Source organism: Sciurus vulgaris, assembly GCF_902686455.1.
Source record: "Sciurus vulgaris genome assembly, chromosome: 7".
In the NCBI taxonomy this organism is placed as follows: Eukaryota; Metazoa; Chordata; class Mammalia; order Rodentia; family Sciuridae; genus Sciurus; species Sciurus vulgaris.
Window position 1 is genome coordinate 135,535,127 of NC_136467.1, and position 14,816 is coordinate 135,549,942.

General features: G+C 46.9%; 1 protein-coding gene across 3 annotated transcripts in view; it reads right to left on the reverse strand.

Annotated features, from left to right (window-relative positions):
* SLC22A23 (solute carrier family 22 member 23) overlaps positions 1 to 14,816 on the reverse strand; it is a 181,989-nt gene that overhangs the window by 23,117 nt on the left and 144,056 nt on the right. For all 3 annotated transcript variants that reach the window (XM_079146377.1, XM_079146381.1, XM_079146378.1), the window contains one exon: positions 4,661 to 4,788. In XM_079146377.1, coding sequence (XP_079002503.1) covers positions 4,661 to 4,788 — 128 coding nt within the window. The remainder of the gene's footprint in view (positions 1 to 4,660; positions 4,789 to 14,816) is intronic.

Sequence of the window (14,816 nt, forward strand, 5' to 3'; positions counted from 1 at the left end):
TCTGGCTTCCTTGCAGACCCCCAGAAGGTGGTCACAGCCTCTTCATATTTGAAGATCTGGGTATGGGAGGCAAACTAGTCCTTCCAAGGTGGCAGGGGGAGAAGGCAGTGGCAGCTCAGCCCACAGCAGGGGCGGGAGGTACACAAGGGAGATTTGAGTTGGTCTGCAGGGAGGTGGGTAGTGCACTGGACTTGCTTCGATGCTTGAGGACAATGCTAATGTTAGCAGTGAAATTGGAGAATGGCAGTTATAGACATGAAAGCAAGAGAAGGCAAAAAGAAGTGGGGGGAGGAGAAAAACAGAAACGGGAGGAGGAGGAAGAGGAGACAGAGGAGGAGGAGGAAAAGCCACACCACTGCCACAAAGCCTTGAAAAATAATGTACACCCAAAGCACCAGGGTAGCCGCTCTGAGGCCCCAACCCCGGTTCAGAAGTAGAGGTTTGCTGTCTCTTCTGTGTAGCCCTCATCCCCAGGGAGAGATCTAGAATGGCGGCCACTGGCCACTACAGCAGATGTGCTCTCTGAGTCTCATCATGGTCTCTTTGGGCAGCTGAATTTCAAAATCTACCCATGTTTTCAATGACTGACCCAGCACTGCAGATCCCTGCCGTTGTATCTTGATATATGACTCCCCTAACCAACCTGCTGTGGTGAGGGGCAGGAGGCACATGCCAGAGGGGTTAAAAGCAAGGGTCGGGTGTCAAATCTATTTTGTCACTTGAGTGCTGTGACTTTGGGCAAGTTACCTAATGCAGGGGACACAGAAGTGTCCTTCTTCTGGGACTCTCCTGTCATTGCAGGTTCTGAACTGACTGATAAGACAAAGAGTGAGCCAGGTGAGGGCAAGTCCCAGCTCTCCCTGGCTCTGAGAGAGCCACCTACCCTGGCAGTGCCAGGGCAGGGCTGGCTTCTCTAGCAGGGCTGCCCACAGAGAGCTCAGTGCAAGAGGACAGAGGACAATGGTTCCTCACCCATGGCTCTCCCCGAAGCGGGGAACGAAGGCTGTTTGTTCCCTGGGCTGCCTTTCACTCAGATCTCCTTCCACTGGGCAACTTTGGGCATGGTGGGGAGAGTGATCAGCCTCTTTGGGCCTAACTTCCCCACCAGTAAAGTATGGAGAACTGATGCTCTCCCCTCGTCATGAGGCTGTGATGTAGATAAATGTCCTTGAGGGTTTTCCCCATACCCCATGGCTCTTTGCTGGCCTCACCATTACTAAGGCAAGAGACTGAGCATGGGTCTTATGTTAGGATTTTTCTGCAGTGTGCAACAGCACCAACGTGGCCTCATTTGGAATCGTCAGGGTTTCTACTTCTGCCTTAAATGTTCAAAATATTGGGACTTATGACCTGGGAAGGAAGGAGCGCTAACCAACTTGGGCATGTGACATGGAGAGAATGACACTCAGGAACACATTCAAATGTCTAAAGTAATTCAGCTGCAACACACCACTAAGAACATCAGACATGCACAATGGTAACCTGAATATAGCTTTAAAAGAGGAATGGAAATGGAAATTTCTGGAACATTAGGTTTACTTCTAGCATAAACCCAAGGTTAGGATGCATTAATAAGGGCCTGAGCAGTCCCCCTCCACCCCCTACACCTAGTGCTACACCCAAGACACTCATCTACCCAGAGGTGACAGAACGAGGAGCCCTAACCCTTCCTGGCTACAGGGAACTTGGATCTGTGTATTCCATAAATATTCATGGAATTTCTGGTACCTGTCAGGTCTTCTTGGGTGCTCGGGGTACAGCAGCCAGCTCTGCAGACCAGCTCTGCAGGGGTGGCAGACACTAATGAGGAGTCCTACAAATCCTTCATTACAGCCGGCCTGAGGGGAAACGGGAATTGTTGTAACTAAAACCATGCACAACTGGAGCGCTGACCTGAGCTCCAAGGGGTGAGCCAAAATTGGAGAGAGGACAGGGGACTTTGCTGGGGTGGGCCCTGTGGGGAGGAAGCATGTGGGAGCCCAAGAAAGGCCAGGTGTCTGGGGGAGGTAGGCAGAGACCAGAGAGGGTCCCTGCTTGGAGGATGCAGGGATCTATCCTAAAGGCTGCCAGAGAGTTTTAAAGCAGGTGTTGATGTCATCAGAGGGCATCTGGTGTGGTTGCAGATAGAAGGGACAGCAGGAGGATGGAACAGCCCAGGTAGACCACTTGGCTGTTGGAATGAGCTGAGTAAGAGACCAGGAGCTGGTTAGGGGACTCAAAGAAGTGATGGGAAATCGATTTCCAGCAGAAAAATGTATCAGCAGAGGAAGATGGAAAAGGCAGCTTTGGCCAGATGGAAGAGACATGCCGTGTCCCCCAAACACGCCCCAGTTCTGCTCAACACTGTCATCAAGGCACCTGACAGGAGGCGACAGAGAGCCAGAGGCAGATGTGAAGTGAGTGCCCCACAGAGAGAGCTCTGTGATGACAGCTCTCAGGAGGAGGTGAAGCCTTTCTTCCTGTTAAGTCAAGTGACCCTCCGCCTCCTGCCCTGCCTGCTGCCTGGGACACCAGAGTAGAAGCAAGCTCCAACAAAGCTTATAAGCAAGAAAATTAAAGAGAAAAAAATTAATACCCCTTTTCAAAAACAGGAGGGGAATAAATCAGGGTAATTAGGATTGAGGAAACAAGCTTTTCCTCGGCAATATTTTAACCTCTAAGTAGTGAAGTGTGATGACTTAATTAGGAAAAGGCCAGAAACAAATGTACTATAAGTCGTAAGAGCATTAACCTGCTAATGAAAGAGGCCTGGAGAAATTTGGAGAAGCTCTTGGGATGGCCCAAAGCGCGCAAACCTGGTTCCAGGGAGAAAGCTTAGTTTAATACTCATTCATTCCCACATGTCTCCAGGGCCTCCTTCCTCTCCGAGAGCAGCACAGGGAAGACATTGCTTGGGTTTAAATCCCAGTTCTACTACCTGGTAGCCATGTGACCTCAGTTTCATACAAGGCCACTTAGTCTCTCTGTGCCTTAGGTTCCTCATCTGTAGATGGGGATAATTATCATTCCTACCTCACAGGACTTTTAGGAAGAAAGAGCTTAATACATGTAAAGCATTTAGGATTGAATATATAAGTCGATACTTGCAAATCATTGGACTGCCATATAAACACTATACGTCATCTCATCTGCCATCCTTGCTCCTGGATCAAAGGGACCACAGATGCTCCTTTGAGGCATTTGCACTTGATACTCTGCATGTAGACCAGGCCTGGCTCCAAGCCTTCATTCCAGAGGACAGGATTTTAGGTCGACCTGTGCTCTCTTCCTGGGCTGAAGTGCTGGTAGAACACACTTTGCCCAGCAGGTGGTGGTGGCCAGGCTGGTTGTCCTCTAGGTGGAGGCAGAGATGGCATCCTGGCTGAGCAGCAGCACCAGCGGAGCTTCTAACAACTCAGGGTATCAGATCTTCTGATTCAGGAGTCTGATGAGAAGGTTGGCTAGGGACTACGGTCTTCTCTGTTCTGGTTCCTTGCTTGTCCCTTTCTATGGGGAATGGAGTACTGCAGGGTATGTCTCCTACCTGGCACAGGTTCCTGCTCACTTGTGCCTTGAAGCCAGGCTTGCCCAGCTGTTCCCACTTCAGACACTGACCACCACTCTCCATCCCTCGGCCTGCTGTTCCCCCCTGCCTCAGAGTGCACACGTAACCACTTCCTGTCTGCATGCAGGCCCTGCCTTCGAGCCTCCTGAGAGCAAGCCTTGGCCTGTTTCCTTCTCGGCTCTAGAAGAGTGCCTGGCACACAGTGGGTGTTCAGGAAGTACCTGTTGAATGAATGGACAGCCATAACAAAGATTTCTGACAGTGGGGGAAATGTACACACTCTCCTGGACGAGGACCTGTGGATCATTTTCCTGGGAAATTTTATAATACAACGTGTACCAAATCTTCAGGATAGGGCTGGGGGTCTACAGTGTCTTTCAGAAGTCGATTTGTACACCACTTACACCAGAACCTCTTCTAGTGCTCATTGCAAATCCAGGTTCTCGGGGCTTATTTCAAAACTGCAAGGTCCACATCTCTGGGTCCAAAGAGGGGCCCAAGAATCAGGATGTGAACAACCTTCTGGTGACTTTTATGGATCACCAGCTTTAGAGTTCCACCTAGCTTGTGATAATGCCTTGGATCCACAAGAATTCTATGGATCTGAACCACTACACAAGAATAGTACAGTTTTCCAGTTCTTCCATTGCCCAACTAGATCATGGCCAGAAATAGAAATGGCAGCTCTGTGAAGGTCATTATTGGGAAAAGAGAGGTCAGGAAAGCTATCTGCACCCTGAGTCGGGGCTTTGGTGGCTTTTAAACCTGGAAGGTCAGGCAAGTCAGACAGGTCAGGCTGGGTGCCATAAGCCCAACATACCCAGTGAAGATCAGGTGTGTATTCAGCTCCTACCCCACTTCTAGATTTAGAAGGGTCATGTGAAGCACCATAGTGTGTTGAACTTGATCATGAAAGAAAACCAGCACCCAGAAAGTGGAGAGAATTTCAATTTGCTCTAACTCCTAGCCTTTAGGTGTTAGTGCTGCTTTTCTTCAAACCAAGTCGTGGCAAAAGAATTGAACAGGACAGCAGCTTGGCACGGCAAATCCAGTCCTGGAATCAGGGCCTGCTCCACAGAGCCTCTGGACACCCCCACCAGCCCACAGTCTACTTACCCGGCATCACGCCCTTGATGTCGCTTTCAGGGCTCATGCAGTTCTTCTGTGTGAAGTGCAGGATCAGCTTCTTTGCAGACTCGAACTGCTGGGTAGCCATCAGCCACCGGAGGGACTCAGGGAATATCCTTCAAAGACACAAAGGGAATTGCGAAATGTCTTCCAATTCTGCAGGGGGCCGAGGAGCAGGGGCTTAGGTGTGGCCCTCCACCCACGGGTTGGGTTCTCCTCAGCCTGATCCCGGGAGACAAGACTGCAGGCACTGAGATGTGCCCAATTTTCTTGTAGAAAGTGTGAAAATCAAAACTTCAGAAATGTGGCCAATATGAAAATGTTCTATCAACCGTGTCAAGGAATCAGCGTATACCTTTCAAAATAATTTTGTGTGTGTGTGTGTGTTTGTGTGTGTGCTGGGGATTGAAACAAGGGCTTCATGCATGCTAAGCAAGTGCTCTACCACCCAGCCCAATCATGGGTTTCTAAAACATGCATAACCAACTAACTGAAGGATTCTTTTGTTGTGTTTTGTCACAAAATGCAAATAGAATAATTTTAAGTTAAAAAAATTATTCCTAATACAACCGACTTTACTGCTGTTTTCAGGTTTTACATGTTTTAAGGCTCAGTCTAACAGCTTGCCTTCAAAATCATTTCAGTTTTGCTGCTGTGTGTTATTTCTCCTGAAATGAAGCCCCCACATAGTGGTTTTCAAGTTTTGAATCAGAAACAGATTTTTTTTTTTTTTTAAAGATGAAGAGCCCCAACAGTGGGGGGAAAAACTCCCCCTGGTGCTTTATTATCAATGGATTGATTTTGAGGTGAAGTGTAACCCAACACTTAGGAGAATGAACATGCCTGTGAGCCAATAAAACTTTATTACAGGCAGCAGGCTTGGGACAAAAAGTGGAAATCAACACTAAGGATGGCAGTCCTCGCCCCTTGTTGTCGGGTGTTCTAGTTACCAGTCTATTTTAGTCTATGTACACAGTATCCAGAAAGTCATGATGGACATTGGTGAGAAGTTACTGTAACGGCCTAACCCCTGCCTTGCCAGCTCAGGGGAGTCTAATTGAATGAATCCAGCAGCTGGAAAAAACATTACTAGTGCTATGGTCTGCATGTTGGTGACAGAAAGCCACAGTGACACTCATTTTAACTTGAAAGCACCGATTCTTTGTTAATCATCAAAATTAATGTCTGTCTCACTGGCCTCTAGTTATAAAAGTTGTGAATAAAATAAGTTAAGCACACAAATATAACATGATATATGTATAAATATTAAAGTTGGGCATTTTTTTGGTCAAATCTTTTCTTTATCATGAAATAACCTAACACAAATGCTGATCTCCCCCCCCCCCGTAGTTGAAGTTCTTATGTGTAGTATTTTCATCTTTCTGATAATATTTAGGTATAATGTCTTTTTCTAATTTCTTGAGATGGACCTATAGATCATTAACATTCACTTTTTTAACGTATGTATTTAAGACTTCACAATTTTATGTATCACTTTAGCGACATCTGTGACTTGATTCTAACCATCTTACGATTTTCATTAGAATTTTCTCTTACCTATGGAAAAATACATAAATAAGTTAACGTGAGAGCCCAAGTTATTTTGCAGGTGGTCTCTGAAGGGCTAAACGATGAGATACAACATGAGGAAGTCTGTGTCCTTTACCAATAATTTAACATTAATTACATCACGGGCACTAACTACATCGTGGGGAAGGTTTTGACAATCAATGTCATAAACAAATGCTGTGCAGGGGAAGAACAAGGCCTGGGGATAGAAGCAGCCACTGGGGCAGGACTGCACCCCACCTTCCAACCCTGGGGCCAGGAGCCTGGAGCACTTGAGTCTCCACCCCACCAGAACATTTCCATTGCTCAGCTGTCTCAAGTGCTGTTCCTGCACTGACCCTCCAGCTTTCCCCACAGTGTGGGGGTGGGGTACCATGGTGATGTGCTCACTGCACATGGTTTTGGTCCCTGGATTCAGGATGTGAGTGAGGGCTCAGGGAAAAGACAAAGGGTCATGTATTTGAGTAGCACCATTCTGTCTTCCAAGTAAAGCCTTTCATCATGCATACAGGCAGACATTTTTTGTACCTTGAGTTCTGTCAGGGTAGGCACTGAATCCCAGGAGGACAGTGCTACACCCACAGAACCCTTGGCCTTCAGGAGAAGATTCTTTTGTGTTTCAGAGCCACAGGCAGAGACCAGAGCCCCAACCAAGAGGCTTCTCATACAGCCCAGTGATGCCGAGGTTGACAGGCCTCTGGGGTGTTGCCTAATCCCGAGTGGCCATGCACTTTCCAGCACAAGTTGGACAACTAAAAACCAACTGCAGTAAATGAACACCCTTATGAGAAGTGATCACAAGCACATTTCTTTCTAGAGAATCTCTGAGAACTGCAGAGCTTGTAGGAAAGGTTACCAGGAGAGCACCCATTTCAAAGGCATGGCGTGTCGTCACAGTTGAAGTGGGAGTGGTCTTAGAGCTCAAGCTTTCGCTGGGTCACCAAATTACTTTTTTCTAGTGTACTGACACTGCCACTACAAATCCATCTCAGATGGATACATTCTTGCCTCACATTTTGCAGAAGGAGACCTCTGTAGTAAACAGGAAAAACACACAACTGTGTAACTATGTGTGCATACACACACACACACCCTTTATCAGAAGCCTGTAGAGCCCGAGATATGGTGGGGGCAACTGGGGAAGGAGGTCCAGGGCTGTCAGGAGACATGGCTGTCTGTGGGCTGTCTTGGAAGATGAGCAGGTGTTGACGTGGCCCAGTGTGCTGTTAGGTGCATGCAGGGACAGGACCCAGAGGGAAGGCCTGGGGGCTTGGAGTAGTGAGTTGTGTTAGGGAAGCTGGAAGCTGGTAAAGAAGCATGCTGAGAATGAGATGAGAAGAGATGAGGAGAGAGGAGAGGCTGGTGTGGATACTGCAAGATCCTGGGCATTATGAAATGCTATTAGGCTGCAGTGAATGGAAATCAGAAACGATGGTCTCCCTGGAGATGTGGGCTGACTCCTGGTAACCACACAATTGTCTCCAATGGCAGATGGCTCTGAAAATACCTACCCTCTGACTGGACTGATGATTGTCAGGTTCTGTACCAGCCTTCCATGTGAAGTTCACCAGTAATGGTACTATTATTAACCCATTTTACAGATGGGAAAACTCAGGCAAATGAAGTTCAAGTACATCGCCTAGGTTCACATAGCTGTTAAATGGCAGGTGGGGATTTGAATCCTGATAGTCTGGACTGGAGGGTCCACACCCTTAATCTTGGAGGCAAGCCAGAAACTGCCATTTGGGATTTGGGATTGTCATTCAGCAGTCTTCCCCAGGCCTTTTAGAATGTTACAGGCCCAAAGGATGAATGAGTGGAATACTTAAGTTTTATGAGGAGCTTGATGTATTTAAATTTACTGCAGAGTCATAAAGAACTCACTGGGCTGTTGGCCTCTGAGAGAGCCCAGAGAAGGTTGTTTCAGTTTGGATAATGTGCAGTATGGTCACATTATGGGAAGTTAATGAAATCTCTCCTGACAGTACATAATGTAATAATGCTGCACAAATTAAAAAGCCGGCCAATGGCCCAGGACCTGGGAGGTACATAGCTGAACCTCAGGGATATTGATCTTTTCAACAAAATAATAAAAAATGCACAGGAGGCAGCTGGAGGCCACATCTGCTGGGGACACTCACAAGTGGATGGTGACCATGAGGATGACTTCTGCAGCCATCAGAGGTGATGAGGCATAAGAGCCACATGGCTCTCCTGGCAGATGGCTCTCTATCTAGTTGGCTGCCAGAAGCAGCTCTGGCCAGGATGGCGGCACTTTTTTTCTTTCAAAGCTTTGTACCTTTTATCACAACCTATCTATGCTGCAAGGGGAGAGGTGCAAGCCAGGGGCGTCCCAGGCACCAGAAAAGGAAGTTGGATAGGCTCTGGACCCATAAGAGTGGAACAGGAAGTTTTCAGAGCTGGAAGTATTTAATTTTTTTCTATATGGTGGTTCTCAAATCTCCATTTTACAGATAGAAAAACTCAAAGTTCAAGGATGTCGCCGAGGATCACCCTGCTATTAAAAGGCAGAGCTGGGATTTGAACCCCAACAGTCTACTTGAGAGATTTTTCAGGTTGGAAAATCCTGATCTCAACCTTCACACCTGACAAGTGGCCACTTGGACTGCTCTAAGCTGGGCGGTCCACTCTTCGCGGGGTTCCTGCAGGGAGGGCATGGGCAGAAGAGAAAGGCTCTACATCCTGCTAATTCCCACGTGGGAAGTAAGGGTCGGGTGCAGCAGAGCAAGGAGCAGGAGCCCTGCAGGGTGCAGAGTGGAGAGCAGTTTTTCTCTTTGCTTCTGAAGAGCTGGTCAGGATGAGGGTGCTTCCTACAGCACAGTCTTTAAGCAGAAGCCATATGGGACCAGGCCGAAGTAGGCAGAGGCTCTGCTGGGTGGAGTGTGCCTGTGTCCCCGTGGGGCAGAGAGAGGTCCTGCCAGCTGTGGAGAGCTGCCTCTCCCCAGCACGTTCCGAGTTCCCAGGTGTGCTGCTGATCCAGTGATGCGGGGGCCAGATGACGTAGCTTCCCGCCTGTGCAGGATGCTCGCTAACCTGCAGTGCAGAAGGACTGTGAGCAGGCTAAGCAGACAGACAGACAGCCCGGAGAAGCATGGCGGGGCATTCTTGGCACCTGCTGGTTCACTATCAAGCCCAGACTGGGTGTACAGTCGCAGCAGCACGCCACGAAACCTCCCAGGAAACGGGCTCTCCAGGTCATCTGGACTCTTAGACCCATCCCGTCCCAGAAGATCTCCCTAGGGGAATGTGAGCAGAAGGCTAACTTGTACAAAGGACTCCTGCCCCCAGGAGAATGCTGGACGGACCTGGGCCCCTTTCAGAAATCCGTTCAGGATGGTTAGAAGGCCCACAATCCCTTAGTCACAAACCTAAGAACCCCAAAGCCTTTTTGTTGAGCTTGGTAACAATACCCAAACAGGTCCCAGCCCAGTGGAGGCAGATCCAGACCCGGACATGTGCGCATTTAGCCTTCACTCGTGTCCCGTCTTGGAGCCCCACAGACATTTCATTTTAGAAATACCCATGCGTTTGATGATAGACAGTGATATGTGTTCAACACTATCTAGTACTTCAGCTAAACCATGGTGCAGCTGCATGTGGACCACGTGATGTCACATGCCATGCATCTATTAATGCCCCACACAAGACATGACTCACTTCATGTCATTGTCCCATCAACAGCCAGAAGTGGGATAATCACCAGTGAGTTACAGCTGAGTGAACTGGGGTCAGGAGTTTAGCTATGGAATTCTTAATTAAACAGATCACAGATAAATCCATTCTTTACTTAAAAATGGCCAAAGTGGTAAATTCTATGTGCATTTTGCTCTAATTTTAAAAAATTACAGGGAAGATGAAAACCCTTCTTGATCTTTGACCCCAACTGGGCTGTCCCTGCATTCCCTCTTATCCCACCTCGAAGCTAACCCCTCGGCCCAAGCAGCACTTTGGGTCACTTCCTCTGCTATCACATATTGCCCCACGTTTCAGTTTCACTCTTTCAAATTCCCTTTCTTCCAGACTGGCATGCATGTGCCCACCTGGGGCCCCAAGACCCCCGCTCTGCGTGCTGTGCCCAGTGGCTCCCTCCCTGAGGTCATGAGCTGTGGACACGCACGCACAGTCCGTGAAGCCTCAGAACCACATCATTTTCCAGTGTGTACTTGCGACATAAAACTCAACATAAACCATAGCATGGTTCAGCAAGTCGCTCACCCTGTGGCTTCGATTAATCTCAAAAAAGCCAAGAACCAGAAATTAAGTGAAAGCGGTCTCTGATTGAATATCAGGGAGGTTATGCAGTCCAGTCACTGAGAATAGACTTACTTCACAGAAGAGCCCTTGGGGGCTTAGTCAGATGGGTGAATTCTAGGAGAGAGAGCCCCCAGCCACAAGCATGGGGCAGAGGCCACTGAGAGAGGGCAATGAGGACTGGGGACAATGATCAGACCTCAGGAGAGACAACCAGACACCCCCACACAGCACTCAGTGACAGGGGACCCAGAGATGCCCCCATTCCTCTATGTGGGCCCAGGAGCGTCATACACCATGGATGCCTCTGGGATCCAGCTGTGGTGATGCAGATGCACCTGGTACTATCGTGAGAGCCCTGCATTCACTCACCAAGGGGAGGCAAAGTGACAAAACAGGACTTGGTATCAGATGGGGGCCTCTGGTTGGCACATGGCCCAACCCCTCACTGATAAGCTGAGTCCTGTTGGGCACCATCAGAGGTATAGACAGGCACAGAACCTGGGTCTTCGGAATTCTTTCCACATCATGCTACAGTGACAATATTGTTTAAAAAGCAGGAGAATTAGATTTTAGAAAGACTCCTACCCAGATTAGCTACCACAAAACACTGGCTAAATGAAGTGTTAAATGGAAAAAATTTTAATGTGAAAATCTTCTCCCAGTGGTATCACATAAGTGATGTTACCACATCAAGACAGAAAATATTCTCTGCTTTCTGAATTAATGCCACTGTTCAGGCAAGGAGACCCCTTTTTCCCCCCAGCACCTGCCTCAGCACAGGCTGTGTGGAGCAAAGTGACTAAGGATTCCATAGTAACACGTTGCTTCGAACACACATTCCCATCTTGTCCTCTTCCTGGAGTAGAGGTTCAGCTAAGCCTCAAGCTGGTCTGGTTTACATTTTGGGGTTCCCTCTAACCTTGATGATTATTCACTAGGGTAAGTAGTTAAAAGTCAGTACTGTGATTTTTACATTGTATTACAAGGTTGATCATTTTTCTTCAACATTCAAAAATAACAAATTATTTCTTTATCCTATCCATGCTGCCTTCTTGAGAGTTCATTTAACATCTATTCTGAAAAAACACCAATTTGGCAATTCTCTGGATGAGAAGAGTGTGCATTCTCTTTAATTTGCTGTACTAGAATATTTACTCAGAGAAAATACAGGAAGGAAATAGGACAAACCGCTAATGCTTTATTAAATTAGCTGTACCCTCAAGTCATTCATTTTTTTCAGGTATTTACTTTTAGGGCGATGCCTGTGTAGACAGGCACAACTTCCTGTCTGAGAGTCAATGTGACGTTGTTTATGGCATAAACGTGCACTGAGCCCCATCCACCTGCTGGGCCAGGTGGGTGTGGAGGTGAACCACGCATGGTGTCTGGAACCCTAGTAGTTACCTTCTTGGGGAAGAAACATGCCAAGCACGCACTCTACCTCTGAGCTGTGCCCCCAGCCCAAGTGGGGAGCATCTGTCAAGTAGGCCTATGTGACATAAAGCCATGCATACAAAGTGGGATGGGGGAAGAGGACAGTGTCACCAAAGGCTTCATGGAGATGAGCTTTTCCCTGGATGTGCACATGAAAAAAGGTGAGTCCGTGCTAACTGTGCTTCTGATTTAAAGAGTGATTCTAGCTGCTGGACTTTGGGGCATGACCAAACATCAGGAAGTTATGAGATTCTGAAGAGCCTCAAAAGCAAAACAATCCGAGGAGTGGGATAGCTGGGTCAAATGGTGGCTTCATTCCAAGTTTTCTGAGGAATCTTCATACTGCTTTCCAGAGTGGCTGCACCAATTTGCAACCCTACCAGCAATGCACAAGTGTGCCTCAGCAATGTACAAGTGTGCCTTTTCCCCCACTGCAGCCACATCAATGTTTATAGCAGCTCAATTCACAATAGCTAGATTGTGGAACCAACCTAGGTGCCCTTCACAGATGAATGGATAAAGAAACTGTGGTATATACACACAATGGAATATTATTCAGCCATAAAGAATAATATTATTATGGAATTTGCAGATAAATGGATGAAAATGGAGAATATCATGCTAAATGAAATAAGCCAAGCCCAAGAAACCAAATACTGAATGTTTTCTCTGGTAAGTGGATTATGATACGTAATGGGGGTGGGAGGGTAGGAGAAGAATTTAGAAACTTTAGATTACATAGAGGGAAATGAGGGGGATATGAAAGATGGTGGAATGAGACAGACATCATCACCCTGTGTACATGTATGATTACACGAATGGTATGAATCTACAATGTGCACAACCATAGAAATGAAAATTTGTACCCCATTTGTGTACAATGAATCAAAATACAGTCTGTAAAAATAAAAAAAAAAATGAAAAAAAGCAAAATGGTCAGTGAACGATTAGAATCAAATTAAGTACTAATTGGGAAAATATTAGTTTCTAGTTCAAAGGTTTATAAAAATATAAGCTTGCAACTAGTAGATGTGTTTTTGCATGGACTTTCTTTTTAAACTTTTCTTTGGTACATATAAAAAATAAAGCTAGAAGGTATAGTATAAAGATGAATTAAACTTAGAAATTTGGAGACAAGGGATGGGTATCCTGAAATCAAATAAAGATTGGCTCTGAGGATGATTAAGCCCCAAGGTTTTCCTAAGGCAAATGGACTCCCTGTAAATATCTATGTAGAACAGGGAGATTTTTCTTAATTAAAAGTACCATCCCACTAATTATTCTGTCGTATAAGCTCATAACTTTGTGTCTTTATAGTTTTTTTAAAAAATTAATGTAGTAAATTTTAAAAAAGGACACAGGGAATCCTTCCTGAATGAGAAGCAGCACTCTGTGTTTTAGCATTCTGCTAAAAAAAATTATGGAAGACTTTGTGACCTTAGACCAGTCACTTTACTACTCTGGGCCTTAGTTTCCCTACTCTGTGGGACAAGGTGGGTGGAATGGCAGCAAGATCTGCCTGGCTCCAACATTACCTAGCCCCAGGGCTACCAGTCCCTCCTTCTGAAAGGCAAAAACCATGCTGAGCACGGACATGCATTGAACAAACATTCTTATGGTGCTTCAGGCTGTGCCAGGCACACACAGTCAGTACCCAAAATGTCTTTGGAGCTAATCTTTCTATGATTAACCAACTCTGAATGTACAATCATTGAGATGAATTCAAAATGCTCCTCAGTTCATATCATAAGCAGATGAAGACTTGGAATTCACCTGGAAGCTATAACCAGGAGCGTAGCTGGGCTCACATTCTCCGCTTTCCCCCTCCTTATCCACGTAGGTGGTTATCAGGCTACAGAAAGTACAAGGCGCAAAGGGCATTCAAAATATAATGCTGCAGGGGGAACTGATTTGGCGCCTCCGTGAACAATAAAGATATTTATTGTGATATTGCAAAACAATTTGAAAAGGTAAGTAGGCAGAAAGCACCTGGGTTTCTGTTGCTCCTGCATCTCATGGGAGTTTATTGGCACCTCTGTATTTCTAATCAGCTCCCCCAGCCCCTGGGGAACCAGCCTCTTCCAACCTACTGGCTTTAATCCTGGTCCCCAGCAGGGTGGCAGACATTGACTCATTTTCTGGGAGGCTTCCTTCTGGTCCTGCCCTGACCTCACCCATGGCTCTGGGAGGTGCCTCTAGCCATCTCCACATACACCTCTCCTGACATCCATGGAAGCCTGTGACAACCCAGCCGATTTCAATGACTGAGGCCACTCTGATCTCCTGTCCAGGGCTGCCACTCTTTGGTCTGGCTGTGTGTTTTTCCAGAGTCTCTAAGGCCATGCCTGAGATGGCTGGGTCCCCTACGTTGGCCCGTTGCCAGTAGCAAATACTTAAAATTAGACACCTATCACCGGAGGCCCATCTACCTGATTTCAGCCAGTTGTCCACAGCTTAGCCCCATCAACCCCACAAAACAGACACACTCGGGGGCTCTCTGCCTGGGAAAGCTGTGGATTCTCGAGCTAAATTTAAGCAACTCCAGCTTCCTTGGTGGGTGGGGTGGTGGGATGGATTCTTGGAGCACATTCTCTGCATGGATTGGTAAGGACAAAGGCTGGCCTGGGGCAGAGTCTGATGCTCTGGTACAGCACATGGTGTTGGATGACCACACTTAACCCATCTTCTTGGGCCTCTTTCCACTTCTCCTTGGAAGCAGTTGTGTTGACCCTGGGGTTGCTAATATTTTACATAATCTCTACATACTTGGAATTTTAAAATGAGGCAAAATGAAGCAGCCTCTTGCCTGAGAGGTCCCTAAAATTCCATGCCATCAGTAATCCCCAAACACCAATTTAGAGAACAT